We start from the raw sequence: 16,498 nt of genomic DNA on the forward strand, positions 1-16,498 counted from the left end.
ATCATGCTCTATGAACATGTTCAATTTTTCCCTCTTTTTTTTATTATTTTTATTTTATTTTTTTTTCCTTTTTTTTTTAGGTGTCCAGTGAGTGTGTAGAGCTAGCCAGCTGTATGATGTCAATGGTCTTGTTTGCCTCTGTGGTGCGGGTGGTGGACGGTCTACCCCTGTCTGCCTCCACAGACTACGAGCAGGACAAAGGCCTTCAGGAAACCAAGAAGCAAGTCAAAGCACTGTCCAAGAAACTCAGCCAGTTCCCTGACCGGTGCACTCTGAAGGCTGGACAGTACAATATCAAGTAAGTTGCAAGTCACACTTAATGGGATACTTCAGGAAGTTGCTAACTAGTGCTAGGCCAATTGCTAACTAGCGTTACCCATAGACTTCCAGTCATTGTGCTATCTTAAGTATAATTCAACTGAATCATAATCATAAAGGGTGTCGTGTCTTTGGCTATGCCGTATTAAGTGATATGACATGCTAACTTATAAAATGATTTCTCTGTAATTAATATTACCTGATTAAGCTAATCATGTAAATGTAATTAACTAGAAAGTCGGGGCACCACGGAAGAACGTTTATAGAGCCGTTATCTTCCGAATAAACTCTTAAAATACTTTGTAATATTTTACATCGATAGCAGTCAATATTAACCCTTGTTTTATTTTCAGTCTCATAATGAAAGTTGTAAGTTCTTGGCTATCTTCACGAACCCTGGCTAACAAGTTGAATCAGCAATACAAAATTGGGTTTAATTATTTATTTACTAAATACCTAACTAATCACACAGAATTACAAATACACAGAATACAATGATGTCATACAGAAAACGTCCCGGTAGACGGAACAGATATGACGGCTGGTTACACAAAGGAAAGGGGGTTGGGCTTGAATGAAAGAGCGGGAAGATTTAGGAACAGAGAAACAGCAGCTATGCTATCGTAAATTACCGCCCATTTGGAAAAGGAAAATGCAATAAATATTTACTCTGAGCTGCGCTTTGGTAGATTGGTCGTAGATGCTGGCCGGGTTGGCCAACAGATCTCCCTGATTTCGGAAGAATGTCAATGGTGGTCGATTGGATACGTGGTGGTATCTTCGTCTGGTTGTTAGACTGGATCCGTCGTCCGTCCTTTCCTAGCCCACGTAAGCAGCGGCCGCTGCTAACTCAACGGCTAGGAAGTAGCACTTCTGTAGTGAATAAGCTCAAAGTTCATACCATTCGCCACCAAAGCTCACGCCGAGGTTGGCTTAGTTCTGTTCTTGACATGTGTGTCCTTCTAACATAGAGGCTGCAGACCTCACGTACTGGAACCAACGTGGTTATCTTTTCGTCAAAGGATTATATAGTGGAGAGGGGGAGGGAGGTGTTTCATCGTTTATAACCGCTGTCTCTTCACAGGGTTGGGCCACTGATCGAGCAGGGCACTTTCCTTATGAAAACCCAATTCTCTCGTTTGGAAGCTAAAATTACATTTCATCTCCTAACAAACATTTTCAATATCAAACATTTCAATTGCATAACAATTCCATGTGACTCTGATAACTAGAGGGTGGATACTTTCCCAGGTACAGTTTGTCGTCCTGTCATCAATCATAATGTCTCAGATGACAACTGAAATGAAATCCATACTCATTACGTTATCAAGCATATTTCCAACTGGTTTTATTAACTAAATATGTGGTACCTTTCCCCATTTGTTTGATGTTCCCAGACTCTCTATTTAACACAGGCTATTCAAGTCCTTCAGTAGATTCAGAGAGGGGAAGGGAGAAATGTATTTATGGGGGGAGGGGGGGGAGGGGGGGGGGGTCATAAACCTTACCCACAGGCCAACGTCATGACAAGGGTGTTACAGGGTTTGGTTTTTCCATTTATGTGAGGTTGGACTTGTGTAAGTATAGCTTGTTGGCGCATAGAATGCACGATTGGTGACCTCGTTAGTCAGTATGTGTTACACCTGTGCTGGTTGCCATCTCATTAGTGGTAAGGTGTTTCACCTGTGCTGGCCTTGGTGCTATTTATGAGTGGCTGGCCCAGTACTCTAGTTGTCTTGATAGATGCCGGGGGTTAACACCTTTAATTGGCTATCCCTATTTTTATTTCTAACAATCAATCCTTTATCTGATTTTGTTTTGCTTCACATTTTTGGAATGTTTCCTGTCTTTAAGTTTGGTGGGTTTTTCTTTTGGTTTGCTTCTTAGGCAAATTTTTGTGGCTATCTTTTAGGTCCCAGTTGTTGTTGTTGTTATGTAACTTTCAGTGGACAGCCCTATGAGTGTCTTTTAGAACCCTTTCTTAAACCACACCGGTTTTGGTTGTCAGTTCCTTCTTTAGTTTGAGTAACAGTTTTTGGGGGGAGGGGAGGTTTCCTGGGGAATGTAACAAAGTTGGGTCTCGTCCGGGATATTGTTTCCCATGAGTATGGAAGTCACTCTAGTCACCTACTCTGAAGCTCTGCTGTGCCCAGATATTTGAGTGTTCAAAATACACTTTTGTGGTAGTTTGTCACTGACATCCCTTATAAGATTGGTGGAATCATTTTGAAAGTTGTATAAACACACAGGCTAATAAAAATTTAAAAAGGGCCATGGACTCTAAGTTGAAAGCATTTGTAATAAACCCTACATGGGAGATGCTAGATACATTTATGAAGGCTAATCTGCTCGATATTGTAAAGCATTATATCAAACTGGTATCTGGCAATCCAAAAGCAGTAGTCCTTTGATCGGTACGGCTTTGGTGGAGGAGGAAATCCTTCTGGAGAGGTTGATGTACTGGGTGGTAGAGTACATCCCGTAGACGTGCAGCTGAGGGAGTTAGAAATTAAGGTGAAATTGGAGGAACAGAAATTAGAGCTTGAGCACAAGGAAAAGGAAAGCAAACGTGGGGATAGATTGGAGGAACATAAATGAGTTAGAGCACAGGGAAAGACAAGATGAGCGTGCAGCCAAACGACAAGAATGTGCAGCCAGACTAGAACAATAAGAACGTGTGCATGCCATTCGATTGAAAGAGCTGGAAGCACTCCGAATCCAGTCTGGCCGTCTTGCTCTCAACAGTTTGATCTTGGTCGGAACAGCTGGTTGTACTGCCTTTTAATGAAAAGAGGTGGATGTAGGTTTTACTTTGTTTGAGGGGATTCCCACATGCCTAAAATGGCTGAGATATTTGGTCACTGCTCCTCAATATGTCCTTGTGGGAAAGGCTCAAAGTGTACGCTGCTTTATTTCCCGACTAGAGTTCATATTGACACTGGTATAGCTGCTATACTTCGGGCTTACGAGTTGGTCCCAGAGGCATACTGACAATAGTTCCGTAAATTACAAAAGACAATCACAAAGCCATGATGAGTTCGCTGGGGAACAAGCATGTCTTTTGATCGCTGCTGTGGTTCTCAAGAGGTCAAGGACCTTGAGGATTTGAAGACACTCCTACTTCTCGAGCAGTTAAATTGCCTTCCCCTCTAAATTTATGAGCACAAGGATCTCACTCTTGAGAAAGCTGCAATTCTTGCAGATGTGTTTGTTGAGACACAAGTATCTTCACAAAGCACCCAGTAGTTATCCCCATGCAAAAAGCAATACAGAGAAGTCGCATCCTGCTGCAAGGTTTCAGTCCATTTTTACAGAGCCCAAAGATAAAGATTGACAGAACTGGTTTTTCGTATCCAACAGTTTGTCATTACTGTCTCTGTCTTAAGTTGAAATGGAAGAATGAGATGGCACTCCAGCCCATTAAGTCTCTGGTTGGGATTTGTTTATCTCTTCATTTTTTGGATCAGATGTGTATAAACCCTTTATTTCAGACAGGTTTGTGTCTCTGCAGAGTGGCAATGCTTTTAAGCAGCTGGTGAAGATACTGCAAGACACTGGGGGCAGCCCAGTCCTTCATTTTGGAGGATGTTTTGCCTTTGTCTGACATTTCAGCAACTGGTTACAGTGCGTTAGTACAAGGCATGGAGGTTCCTTTGTATAATGTGGAACTCGAGGTTCCTTTGTATAATGTGGAACTTGAGTCTGATCTTATTTCTGGTTCCGTTGTTGTTGGAGTGAGGCCTAGCCTATCGGTGAAGGGGGTCTCGTTCATTTTGGGAAATTATTTGGCTGGATGGAAGGTTGTGCCAAATCCTGTCGTTTTTGTGAGAAACCCAGAGTAGAGGAACCTGATGGGTTATCAAAAAGTACCCTTGCGTGTTCCCAGCGTGTGCCGTTACACATGCTATGTCTAAGAAAGTTGGTGGGTGAAAGTCTAGTGTTGTGGAGGATGTCAGCGACCCCACCATGATCGATCTAAATGAAACGTTTATGGGTGATCCTGATTTCGGTAAATCACCAGCGTTGACCTCTCCTTTTAAAAACCCCAAGGTGAGCAAGTTTGTAGGGCCGCTGAAGGAAGAGAGGGCCCCTACAGTTGACACTTCAATGTAGAAAATAGTCAAAATAAAGAAAAACCCTGGAATGAGTAGGTGTCCAAACTATATATATTTAATTGTTGGCCGTGAGTAGACGCCATGTTTATATTGGACGCATTTATGTTGTGAAATGGAAGTTATTTTCTGTTGAATGTGAGCACACTTGTCCAACAAAAATCTAGGATATAGATGTTGCAGGCTTTGGTTTTTCCATTTATGTTTTGAGGTTGGTCTTTAGCATGTATTGCTCGTTAGCACGTAAGGCGCACCGATTGGTGTCACCTCATTAGTCAGGAAGTGTTACACCTGTGCTGGTTGCCGTCTCATTAGTGGAAAGGTGTTTCACCTGTGCTGGCCTTAAGGGTATTTAAGTGGCTGGCCTGGTGCACTAGTTATCTTGATCGAGACAGAGGGTTTAAATGGCTCTACACATTTTTTTTTAATTGTATTTCTAGACAATCCTTTGTCTGATTTTTATTTTGCTTCAACTTTTTGCTTTCTAAGTTTGGTGTGGGTTTTTCTTTTGTTTTGCCTCTACTTAGGCAAATTTAGTGTGCGCTTTCAGTGGACACCCCCAGGATTGTCTTTTAGAACCCCTCCTAAAACCCAACCTTTTCTGTTTTGGTTGTTATCAGTGACTCTTTGTTAGCTCCCCTTTGTGTGAGCGACTTTTTGTTGTATGTGTTCTTGCTTGGGAATGTAGCAAGGGCTATTACCAGATAGCTTTTATATATAGACTTTGGTATGACCACCACCCAAAGTTGCTAGCAGTTCTTTATAGTATAATTTTGCTTTGAGTGATGGTGTTATCACTCTGTCTAGGGCTGTGGCGGTCATTCAATTTTATTAGCCGGTTATTGTCATTCCAAATTCTGCCGGTCTCACGGTAATTGACATAAACACGTTTAGCATCTCAAGACCTCCACACATGCATCATCCTTACAGCTACGTTTAAAACAGTATTATAAATCAATTTAATACACACATCACAAATATATTTTTTTTGTAGGCAGGTCTAAAGAATCGTGATTTGAATAAAAATGTATTTCAGAAGAACATGACTTTGACTACTGTATGTTTTCTGGCTATGCTCCATGGACGCTTGTTCATTTAGCAGACAAGATATGCTTTAAGTCCCGTGCCATTATTGTAAAGTAAGAAGAATATAATTGAACTTGGCTGTATAAAATAGAAAGGATATTTTTCCCATTCCAATGTGTGCATATGAAGTGGCTATGTTGAGTGTAAAAGTGATCTTTTGAAACAGGTCCTCTACGCTAGATTTAGAGTTATTTGGCAACTTTAGTTGTAAATTATACAAACCTTAGAATGTCTTAGAAATCAAAACATATATATGGGCTGCATGATGCAACTATCGGCTGTTGATGATTTGAGAAAGTAGCAAAAAAAAGCTTTCACGTTCCTTGCCTCAGGCAGCACAGCTGTTCTCTCATCAAGTGATCATATTTTCACCCATCAGACTATTCTCAATTTAGTCTTGTCTTTACTAAAATGTAAAATTAGTTTTGATTTTAGAATGGCCCATTATTAAATGGGCAAGGGGAAAAAGACATGTCATCCGTATACACTGGAATAGCGAATGGAGGCTGCTCGTTTTCACGCCGGTCTGCTTTTCAATGATGTCGGGTAGACTAGTTTGTTTTTATAGCGGAGCGTGTGCTTAATATGAGCAGCTGATAAATATAAGAAGACTTATTTCACTCCACGCATCAACCACTGTTTGAGGAGCGCAGCGAGACCCTGCATGCAACAGGTGATATTCCACCCAAACTCTGTATGCCATGGGCTCTCCAACCCTGTTCCTACAGCTACCCAATGCTTCATTTCAAGTGAAATCTGCACTGAGACATATTTCACTGAACTGTTGACAGCACCTCTGCACGCTGGAGAAAGTAATAGAGGAAGAGATGGAAACGCATGGTGAGATATTCTCTAGCTAAAGGTAATGTCACCCAATTTAATTATGAAAATATTAAAAGTGCCCTATTAAGACTATTCCCAATCAAATATAAATTCACTAATTTGTAGGGTAACTGTAACCGCCCTGCACAATCAATGAACCAACAGCATCGCCTATGGCTATACGTTCTCTCCCAGACTCGTGGATAGACATTTTGGAGTGTAGCATAAGGTAACCAGTCCATCCAGTATGCATAACAGTCCATGTTCAAAGCCTATTACTAAAATGTGTTAAGTTGTTTAGTATAGGCTAGACCAATTATGTACCAAAGACATCTTAAATCAGTTCATTTTTTTTTTTTTTGCCAGGTGTAATATGTAGTAGGCCATGTAGGCACAATCATAATTATAACTTTTTACCCCAATTTCGTGATATCCAATTGTCTTGTCTCATCGCTGCGACTTCCGTAAGGAGAGGCGAATATCGAGAGCCATGCGTCCTCCGAAACATGACCTAACCAAGCCGCACTGCTTCTTGACACTGCCAGCTTAACCCGGAAGCCAGCCGCACCAATGTGTTGGAGGAAACACCTGGCACACCGTACACCTGGCGACCGTACCAGTGACTATGCGCCCGGCCCACCACAGTCACTAGAGCGCGATGGGACAAGGACATCCCTGCCGACCAAACCCTCCCCTAACCCGGACGACGCTGGGCCAATTGTGCGCCGCCCCCATGAGCCTGAACTCGAACCAGGATCTCTTGTGGCACAGCTAGCAACTGTGATGCAGTGCCTTAGACCACTGCGCAACTCGGGAGGCCTCACACAATCAGAATTGTAATAGTTTTTTTGTTTGTTTTGCAGACTTGGGCTCATAAGCCTGTGTATGTATAGGCTCTAATATGCATATGGATGTTTTGAATGAGTCATCACTTTAAAGTGCTGTCCATTTCGTTGTGTTAGGCTTTGAAACAACATCCACAACAACCATGTTTCAACCTGCTGGTGAACTTCTAATTGATCATTACCGTGAGTTAAAAAATTTAAAAAATCGCAATACTGTTTTGATAAGTGTTTGTGATTTTTCAATTTCATTTGCATTTTCAGAGTGGTTAGATGGACAATAGAGACTAGAGGTCGACCGATTAATCGTAATGGCCGATTTAATTCGGGCCGATTTCAAGTTTTCATTACAATCGGAAATTGGTATTTTTGGATGCCGATTTGGCCAATTTTTTTATTTTCTTACATTTTATATACATTTATTTATTATTTTTTGATCTTTATTTAACTAGGCACGTCAGTTAAGAACACATTCTTATTTTCAATGACGGCCTAGGAACGGTGGGTTAACTGCCTTGTTCAGGGGCAGAACGACAGATTTTTACCTTGTCAGCTCAGGGATTCTATCTTGCAACCTTACGGTTAACTAGTCCAACGCTCTAACCACCTGCTTTACATTGCACTCCACGAGGTGCCTGCCTCTTATGCGAATGCAGTAAGAAGCCAAGGTAAGTTGCTAGCTAGCATTAAACGTATCTTATAAAAAAATCAATCAATCATAATCACTAGTTAACTACACATGGTTGATGATATTACTAGTTTATCTAGCCTGTCCTGCGTTGCATATAATCGCTTAGGTACACGTTGCTCCAACCATAAACATCAATGCCTTTCTTAAAATCAATACACAGGTATATATTTTTAAACTTGCATATTTAGTAATATTGCCTGCTAACATGAATTTCTTTAACCTCTATGGGCTAGGTGCGTCCCACCTACTCAACAGCCAGTTGAATCCTGTGGCGCGTTATTCAAATCCTTAGATATGCTATTACTTAAAAAAATTTAAAATATGACTATTTTACACCATTTTAAAGATAAGACTCTCGTTAATCTAACCACACTGTCCGATTTCAAAAAGGCTTTACAACGAAAGCAAAACATTAGATTATGTCAGCAGTGTACCGAGCCAGAAATAATCAGACACCCATTTTTCAAGCTAGCATATAATGTCACATAAACCCAAACCACAGCTAAATGTAGCACTAACCTTTGATCTTCATCAGATGACAACCCTAGGACATTATGTTATACAATACATGCATGTTTTGTTCAATCAAGTTCATATTTATATCAAAAACCAGCTTTTTACATTAGCATGTGACTAGCATTCCCACCGAACACTGCCGGTGAATTTACTAAATTACTCACGATAAACGTTCACAAAAAACATAACAATTATTTTAAGAATTATAGATACAGAACTCCTCTATGCACTCGATATGTCCGATTTTAAAATGGATTTTCGGTGAAAGCACATTTTGCAATATTCTCAGTAGATAGCCCGGCATCACAGGGCTCGCTATTTAGACACCCAGCAGGTTTAGCACTCATCAAAAGTCAGATTTACTATAAGAAAAATGTTCTTACCTTTGTTGTCTTCGTCAGAATGCACTCCCAGGACTTCTACTTCAATAACAAATGTTGGTTTGGTCCAAAATAATCCATCGTTATATCCAAACAGCAGCGTTTTGTTCGTGCGTTCTAGACACTATCCTAAAGGCTAAATAAGGGTGACGAGCATGGCGCAATTCGTGACAAAAGAATTCTAAATATTCCATTACCGTACTTCGAAGCATGTCAACCGCTGTTTAAAATCTATTTTTATGCCATTTTTCTCATAAAAAAGCGATAATATTCCGACCGGGAATCTGCGTTTAGATAAACAAAGGAAAACGAAGCATTCGGTCGAAGCGGGCGCTCGCCTAAGCCCATAGTACTCTGAGTGGCCACTTGCCAAAAGCGTTAAAGTGTTTCAGCCAGAGCCTGCCTCGATATCGTTCAACGTTTTCCCGGGCTCTGAGACCCTATGGAAGACGTAGGAAGTGTCACGTTATTGCACAGATCCTGAGTCTTCAATAAAAAGAGCCAAGATGAAACACTACTTCTCAGACAGGCCACTTCCTGCTTGAAATCTTCTCAGGTTTTGGCCTGCCATAGGAGTTCTGTTATACTCACAGACACCATTCAAACAGTTTTAGAAACTTTAGGGTGTTTTCTATCCAAAGCCAATAATTATATGCATATTCTAGTTACTGGGCAGGAGTAGTAACCAGATTAAATCGGGTACGTTTTTTATCCAGCCGTGTCAATACAGCCCCCTAGCCCTAACAGGTTAAACTAGGGAAAATTGTGACAATTCTCTTGCGTACTGTGCAACAGAGTCAGGGTATATGCAGCAGTTTGTGCCGCCTGGCTCGTTGCGAACTGTGAAGACTATTTCTTCCTAACAAAGACAGCCGACTTCGCCAATCGGGGGATGATTTAACAAAAGCGCATTTGCGAAAAAAGCACAATCGTTGCATGACTGTACCTAACCATAAACATCAATGCCTTTCTTAAAATCAATACACAGAAGTATATATTTTTTAACCTGCATATTTAGCTAAAAGAAATCCAGGTTAGCAGGCAATATCAACCAGGTGAAATTGTCATTTTGCGTTCATTGCACGCAGTCAGGGTATATGCAACAGTTTGGGCCGCCTGGCTCGTTGCTAACTAATTTGCCAGAATTTTACGTAATTATGACATAACATTAAAGGTTGTGCAATGTAACAGGAATAATGTTTTGTTTTCAAAATGATCGTTCCCGGATTCGACCATATTAATGACCTAAGGCTCGTATTTCTGTGTGTTATTATGTTATAATTAAGTCTATGATTTGATAGAGCAGTCTGACTGAGCGATGGTAGGCAGCAGTAGGCTCGTAAGCATTCATTCAAAATAGCACTTTCGTGCTTTTTGCCAGCAGCCCTTTGCAATGCATTGCGCTGTTTATGACTTCAAGCCTATCAACTCCCAAGATTAGGCTGGTGTAACCGATGTGAAATGGCTAGCTAGTTAGCCGGGTGCGCGTTAATAGCGTTTCAAACGTCACTCGCTCTGAGACTTGGAGTAGTTGTTTCCCCTTGCTCTTCATGGGTAACGCTGCTTCGAGGGTGGCTTTTGTCGATGTGTTCCTGGTTCAAGCCCAGGTAGGAGCGAGGAGAGGGACGGAAGCTATACTGTTACACTGGCAATACTAAAGTGCCTATAAGAACATCCAATAGTCAAAGGAATATGAAATACAAATCGTATAGAGAGAAATAGTCCTATAATAACTACAACCTAAATCTTCTTACCTGGGAATATTGAAGACTCATGTTAAAAGGAACCACCAGCTTTCATATGTTTTCATGTTCTGAGCAAGGAACTTAAACGTTAGCTTTCTTACATGGCACATATTGCACTTTTACTTTCTTCTCCAACACTTTGTTTTTGCATTATTTAAACCAAATTGAACCTGTTTCATTATTTATTTGAGGCTAAATTGAGTTTATTGATGTATTAAGTTAAGTGTTAATTCAGTATTGTTGTAATTGTCATTATTATAAAAAAAATCGGCCGTTTTTATTTTTTTATCGCTATTGGCTTTTTTGGTCCTCCAATAATCGGCATTGAAAAATCATAATCGGTCGACCTCTAATAGAGACCCCGACCAACACATGTCCAGAGTGCATAAGAGGAGATTACCGTGACTCAACGGTAGTGTGGAATTTTACTGTGGTCATGACTGCCGATGTGGCAGTGAAACGGTCACCATAATTTTGTCCTATTGCTGATGTCACAGCAAAGTGCACTTTTCCTTGTTTTGTGAATGTCTATTAAAGCTCTGTCCTGAAATGCTCAGCTCTAATTCCCCTAATATGAGTTTTGTGACAGTTTGGTCAATTACAATTGTCGGGCTATTTCAAGAAACACAACTGCGGTATTACAAAATGCATCTGTTCACATGAACATGGGTTATTAGCCACTTGGTCCCATTAATGCCGTGTTCAAAAGCGACGGCCTCCAACCATTTTTAGATCGGACAAAAACGAGCACCGGCTAAGAAATCATTTTGAATGGTCACCGAAACTTGGGAATCATCCTAGAACTCTTACTTTCTGACCCCCCCCCCCCCCCCAGAGTTCCCAGTTGTCTTGAAAGCACCATTAGACAGCAGATATTGGCTTGAATGAGATGTGTGTGTGTGTGTGTGTGTGTGTGTGCGCACATTCCTCCCTCCAGGAGCAGGGTTGGTTGGCCATCCACTCTACAGTCTGAAGCCTCATTTGTTATCTTGAGGTCCTTTAATCAAGGCCCAACATCGGCCTCACTGTGAAGGGAAAAAGACTGAGGACGTTCCAGACAGCAGTTAAGTCACTGGGTAATCTGATTTAAAGATCCTTTTGGGCAATGCTTAACTCTGATGTATTGGCCCTTCGAGGGGCTCTGCTGAGCTCCAGTTGAGTGGATGCTATGATTTTTGTCCCTCCCTCTCTGGCACTCTCCAAATGACCATAATTCAGCACCCATACTTCATAAGCAGAGGGAAAAGAGAGAGCGAGCTATCTGTTCCCCCTCCCCATTTAATGCCTGTTTTAGTCCTCCAATAATAGTCCTCCAATGTAATCTTGCTCGCTCTGTGTGTGTTTCAGTTTCACCAGCAGTCTGGGTGTGGGTTATCTGATGGTTTGTACAGAGAACTACCCCAACGTCCTGGCCTTCTGTTTCCTGGATGAGCTGCAGAGGGAGTTCATCGTAACGTACGACGCCAAGCGTGTCAATAGCGCTGTGAGGCCGTACTCTTTCATCGAGTTGGGTGAGTCTCTCCTCCTTTTGTTTTCCCAACAAACCCATGCATTGTCTTACTTTAGAAACACAGGGTTTCCCTTAGCCTGGTCCCAGATCTGTTCGTGCTTTTCTGCCTACTCCTGGTGTGACCATGACTGTAGTGTTGACAAGACTGCACAAACAGTTCTGGGACCAGGCTAGGTTTCCTGGTTTGACGCTTTCAAAAATATATTATATTCCATTTAGCAGACACTTTTTTCAATTATTTTTACGTATGGGTGGTCTCAGGAAACTAACCCACTATCCTGCCCAAACATTTTACAGTATGTTTATACTGTACCAGCAGGAACATATTATTCGTAGGTTGTATTTTCATGATAGATTTCTCTATTCTCACACCCTTCATACTTGTGTTGCTGCCCCTTCCAGACAACTTCATCCAGAAGACGAAGCAGCGCTTCAACAGCCCCCGCTCTCTGTCCACTAAGATCAACCTGGCCGACATGCAAACAGAGATCAAGCTTCGACCGCCCTACCAGCTGTCCCCTGAGGACCTAGGATCCATCAACGGCTTCTCATACCACACCCCCTCCAAGTACAAGGGCATAAGTAGGTACCCACACACACACACACACACACACACACACACACACACACACACACACCACACGATAGTTGTGGGCAAACTTCTTAGGGCTAGGCGTCCTGCTAACGGGACAGCTTCCGGTGAAACTGGAGGGCGCGCAATTCAAATAAATAATCATACAAATTATGGATATTAAACATTTAGGTACATACTAGTGTCGTATATTGGTTGAAAGCTTAAATTCTTGTTAATCTAACTGCACTGTCCGATTTACAGTAGCTATTACAGCGAAAGCATGCCATGCGATTGTTTGACGGCGCCCCACATCAAAATATTTTTCCACCGGCACAGGTTTCATAAATTCACAAATAGTGATTTTAAATATTCACTTTTGAAAATCTTCCTCTGATTTGTCATCCAAAGGGTCCCAGCTATAACGTGTCGTTTTGTTAGATAAAATCCTTCTTTATATCCCAAAAGGTCTGTTTTAGTTGGCACCATCGATTTGAATAATCCACTCGTTCAACATGCAGAGAAAGGAATCTGAAAATCTACCCCTAAACTTTGTTTCAACAAGTCGCAATACGTTTCTATTTACTCCTCAGATACCCTAAAATGTAATCAAACTATAATATACTGCTCAAAAAAATAAAGGGAACACTTAAACAACACATCCTAGATCTGAATGAAAGAAATAATCTTATTAAATACTTTTTTCTTTACATAGTTGAATGTGCTGACAACAAAATCACACAAAAATAATCAATGGAAATCCAATTTATCAACCAATGGAGGTCTGGATTTGTAGTCACACTCATAATTAAAGTGGAAAACCACACTACAGGCTGATCCAACTTTGATGTAATGTCCTTAAAACAAGTCAAAATGAGGCTCAGTAGTGTGTGGGCCACCACGTGCCTGTATGACCTCCCTACAATGCCTGGGCATGCTCCTGATGAGGTGGCGGATGGTCTCCTGAGGGATCTCCTCCCAGACCTGGACTAAAGCATCCGCCAACTCCTGGACAGTCTGTGGTGCAACGTGGCGTTGGTGGATGGAGCGAGACATGATGTCCCAGATGTGCTCAATTGGATTCAGGTCTGGGGAACGGGCGGGCAAGTCCATAGCATCAATGCCTTCCTCTTGCAGGAACTGCTGACACACTCCAGCCACATGAGGTCTAGCATTGTCTTGCATTAGGAGGAACCCAGGGCTAACCGCACCAGCATATGGTCTCACAAGGGGTCTGAGGATCTCATCTCGGTACCTAATGGCAGTCAGGCTACCTCTGGCGAGCACATGGAGGGCTGTGCAGCCCCCCCAAAGAAATGCCACCCCACGCCATGATTGACCCACCGCCAAACCGGTCATGCTGGAGGATGTTGCAGGCAGCAGAACGTTCTCCACGGCGTCTCCAGACTCTGTCACGTGCTCAGTGTGAACCTGCTTTCATCTGTGAAGAGCACAGGGCGCCAGTGGCGAATTTGCCAATCTTGGTGTTCTCTGGCAAATGCCAAACGTCCTGCACGGTGTTGGGCTGTAAGCACAATCCCCACCTGTGGACGTCGGGCCCTCATACCACCCTCATGGAGTCTGTTTCTGACCGTTTGAGCAGACACATGCACATTTGTGGCCTGCTGGAGGTCATTTTTCAGGGCTCTGGCAGTGCTCCTCCTTGCACAAAGGCGGAGGCAGCGGTCCTGCTGCTGGGTTGTTGCCCTCCTACGGCCTCCTCCACGTCTCCTGATGTACTGGCCTGTCTCCTGGTAGCGCCTCCATGCTCTGGACACTACGCTGACAGACACGGCAAACCTTCTTGCCACAGCTCGCATTGATGTGCCACCCTGGATGAGCTGCACTACCTGAGCCACTTGTGTGGGTTGTAGACGCTGTCTCATGCTACCACTAGAGTGAAAGCACCGCCAGCATTCAAAAGTGACCAAAACATCAGCCAGGAAGCATAGGAACTGAGAAGTGGTCTGTGGTCTCCACCTGCAGAACCACTCCTTTATTGGGGGTGTCTTGCTTATTGCCTATAATTTCCACCTGTTGTCTATTCCATTTGCACAACAGAATGTGAAATGTATTGTCAATCAGTGTTGCTTCCTAAGTGGACAGTTTGATTTCACAGAAGTGTGATTGACTTGGAGTTACATTGTGTTTAAGTGTTCCCTTTATTTTTTTGAGCAGTATATTTCTTACGGAAAGAAGTATGTTCAATAGGAATGGATTTTAACAGATGCGTCTTTTCTTCATGGTGCGAGCAAACACGAATTTCCAAGACACTGTCCCTGTACTAAAACGGATATTTCTTATTCATTTTGGAAGTTACAAGTCTGAAGCCTTGAATATAGACTGCTGACACCCTGTGGAAGCCAAAGGAATTGCATCCTGGGAGCTAGAATTGAGTATGCCCTTATTCTTGCCAATGTAAAAGCATGGTCTCTCAATAAAATCAATTCTGATTAGTTTTTCTTTGGATTTTTTCCTACCATATCTATTGTTATATTCTCCTACATTATTTTAACATTTCTACAAACGTCAGTGTTTTCTTTCCAATGGTACCAATTATATGCATATCCTGGCTTCAGGGCCTGAGCAACAGGCAGTTTACTTTGGGCACGTCATTCAGGCGGAAATTGAGAAAAACGGGGCCTAGCCCTAAGAAGCTTTAGTTACTTTTTCCCCCCTCACTGTATTTGATCCCCTGCTGATTTTGTACGTTTGCCCACTGACAAAGAAATTATCAGTCTATAATTTTAATGGTAGGTTTATTTGAACATTGAGAGACATAATAACAAAAAAATCCAGAGAAACGCATGTCAAAAATGTTATAAAATGATTTGCATTTTAATGAGGGAAAAAGTATTTGACCCCCCCTCTCAATCAAAAAGATTTCTGGCTCCCAGGTGTCTTTTATACAGGTAACGAGCTGAGATTAGGAGCACACTCTTAAAGGGAGTGCTCCTAATCTCAGTTGTTACCTGTATAAAAGACACCTGTCCACAGAAGCAATCAGTCAGATTCCAAACTCTCCACCATGGCTAAGACAAAAGAGCTCTCCAAGGATGTCAGGGACAAGATTGTAGACCTACACAAGGCTGGAATGGGCTATAAGACCATCGCCAAGCAGCTTGGTGAGAAGGTGACAACAGTTGGTGCGATTATTCACAAATCGAAGAAACACAAAAGATATGTCAATATCCCTCGGCCTGGGGCTCCATGCAAGATCTCACCTCGTGGAGTTGCAATGATCATGAGAACGGTGAGGAATCAGCCCAGAACTACACGGGAGGATCTTGTCAATGATCTCAAGGCAGCTGGGACCATAGTCACCAAGAAAACAATTGGTAACACACTACGCCGTGAAAGACTGAAATCCTGCAGCGCCCGCAAGGTCCCCCTGCTCAAGAAAGCACATATACATGCCCGTTTGAAGTTAATCACTTGAAAGCCCTATAGGGTCAGCTCTCTGAAGGACACTGTGGTATGCAGCTGTCGTGTGTGTGTGTGTGTGTGTGTGGCCCCTCCATTAGTGATCCCTGACTGAGACAGGCCCACCACCTCTCTGTTGGTACCTTCACACCTCAGTAAACTCAGCTAAATGATTGTGCCCTGGGTCACCACAGCTCCTCTGTCTCCCTCAAGAACCACTGCAGCATTCATATTCACTTTCCTGTCACTCACTGTGGAGGGATGATCATCAAAACATTGTCATTTTGGGATTTAGTCAGTGGTTTCTCATCAAATGTCAGGAGAATTTTAAGATTACACATGATGGTGTATTGCAGTGGTTGACCATGTCTATACTCTGAACCTAACATGGAACCCAAACCGGCTGCGCGTGTGCGCCATCGTGCATACATTTATTTTGTCCCCCCACACCAAACGCGATCACGACACGCAGGTTAAAATAT

At 42.4% G+C, this 16,498-nt stretch overlaps 1 protein-coding gene across 3 annotated transcripts in view; it reads left to right on the plus strand.

Annotated features, from left to right (window-relative positions):
• Positions 1-16,498, plus strand: part of sec22a (SEC22 homolog A, vesicle trafficking protein) — a 41,446-nt gene that overhangs the window by 21,063 nt on the left and 3,885 nt on the right. For all 3 annotated transcript variants that reach the window (XM_045704773.1, XM_045704772.1, XM_045704774.1), the window contains 3 exons: positions 81-298; positions 11,860-12,023; positions 12,425-12,604. In XM_045704773.1, the coding sequence (XP_045560729.1) occupies positions 114-298; positions 11,860-12,023; positions 12,425-12,604 (529 nt within the window). In that variant the 5' untranslated portion in view covers positions 81-113. The remainder of the gene's footprint in view (positions 1-80; positions 299-11,859; positions 12,024-12,424; positions 12,605-16,498) is intronic.

Source organism: Salmo salar, chromosome ssa21 (assembly GCF_905237065.1).
Source record: "Salmo salar chromosome ssa21, Ssal_v3.1, whole genome shotgun sequence".
NCBI classification, from domain to species: Eukaryota; Metazoa; Chordata; class Actinopteri; order Salmoniformes; family Salmonidae; genus Salmo; species Salmo salar.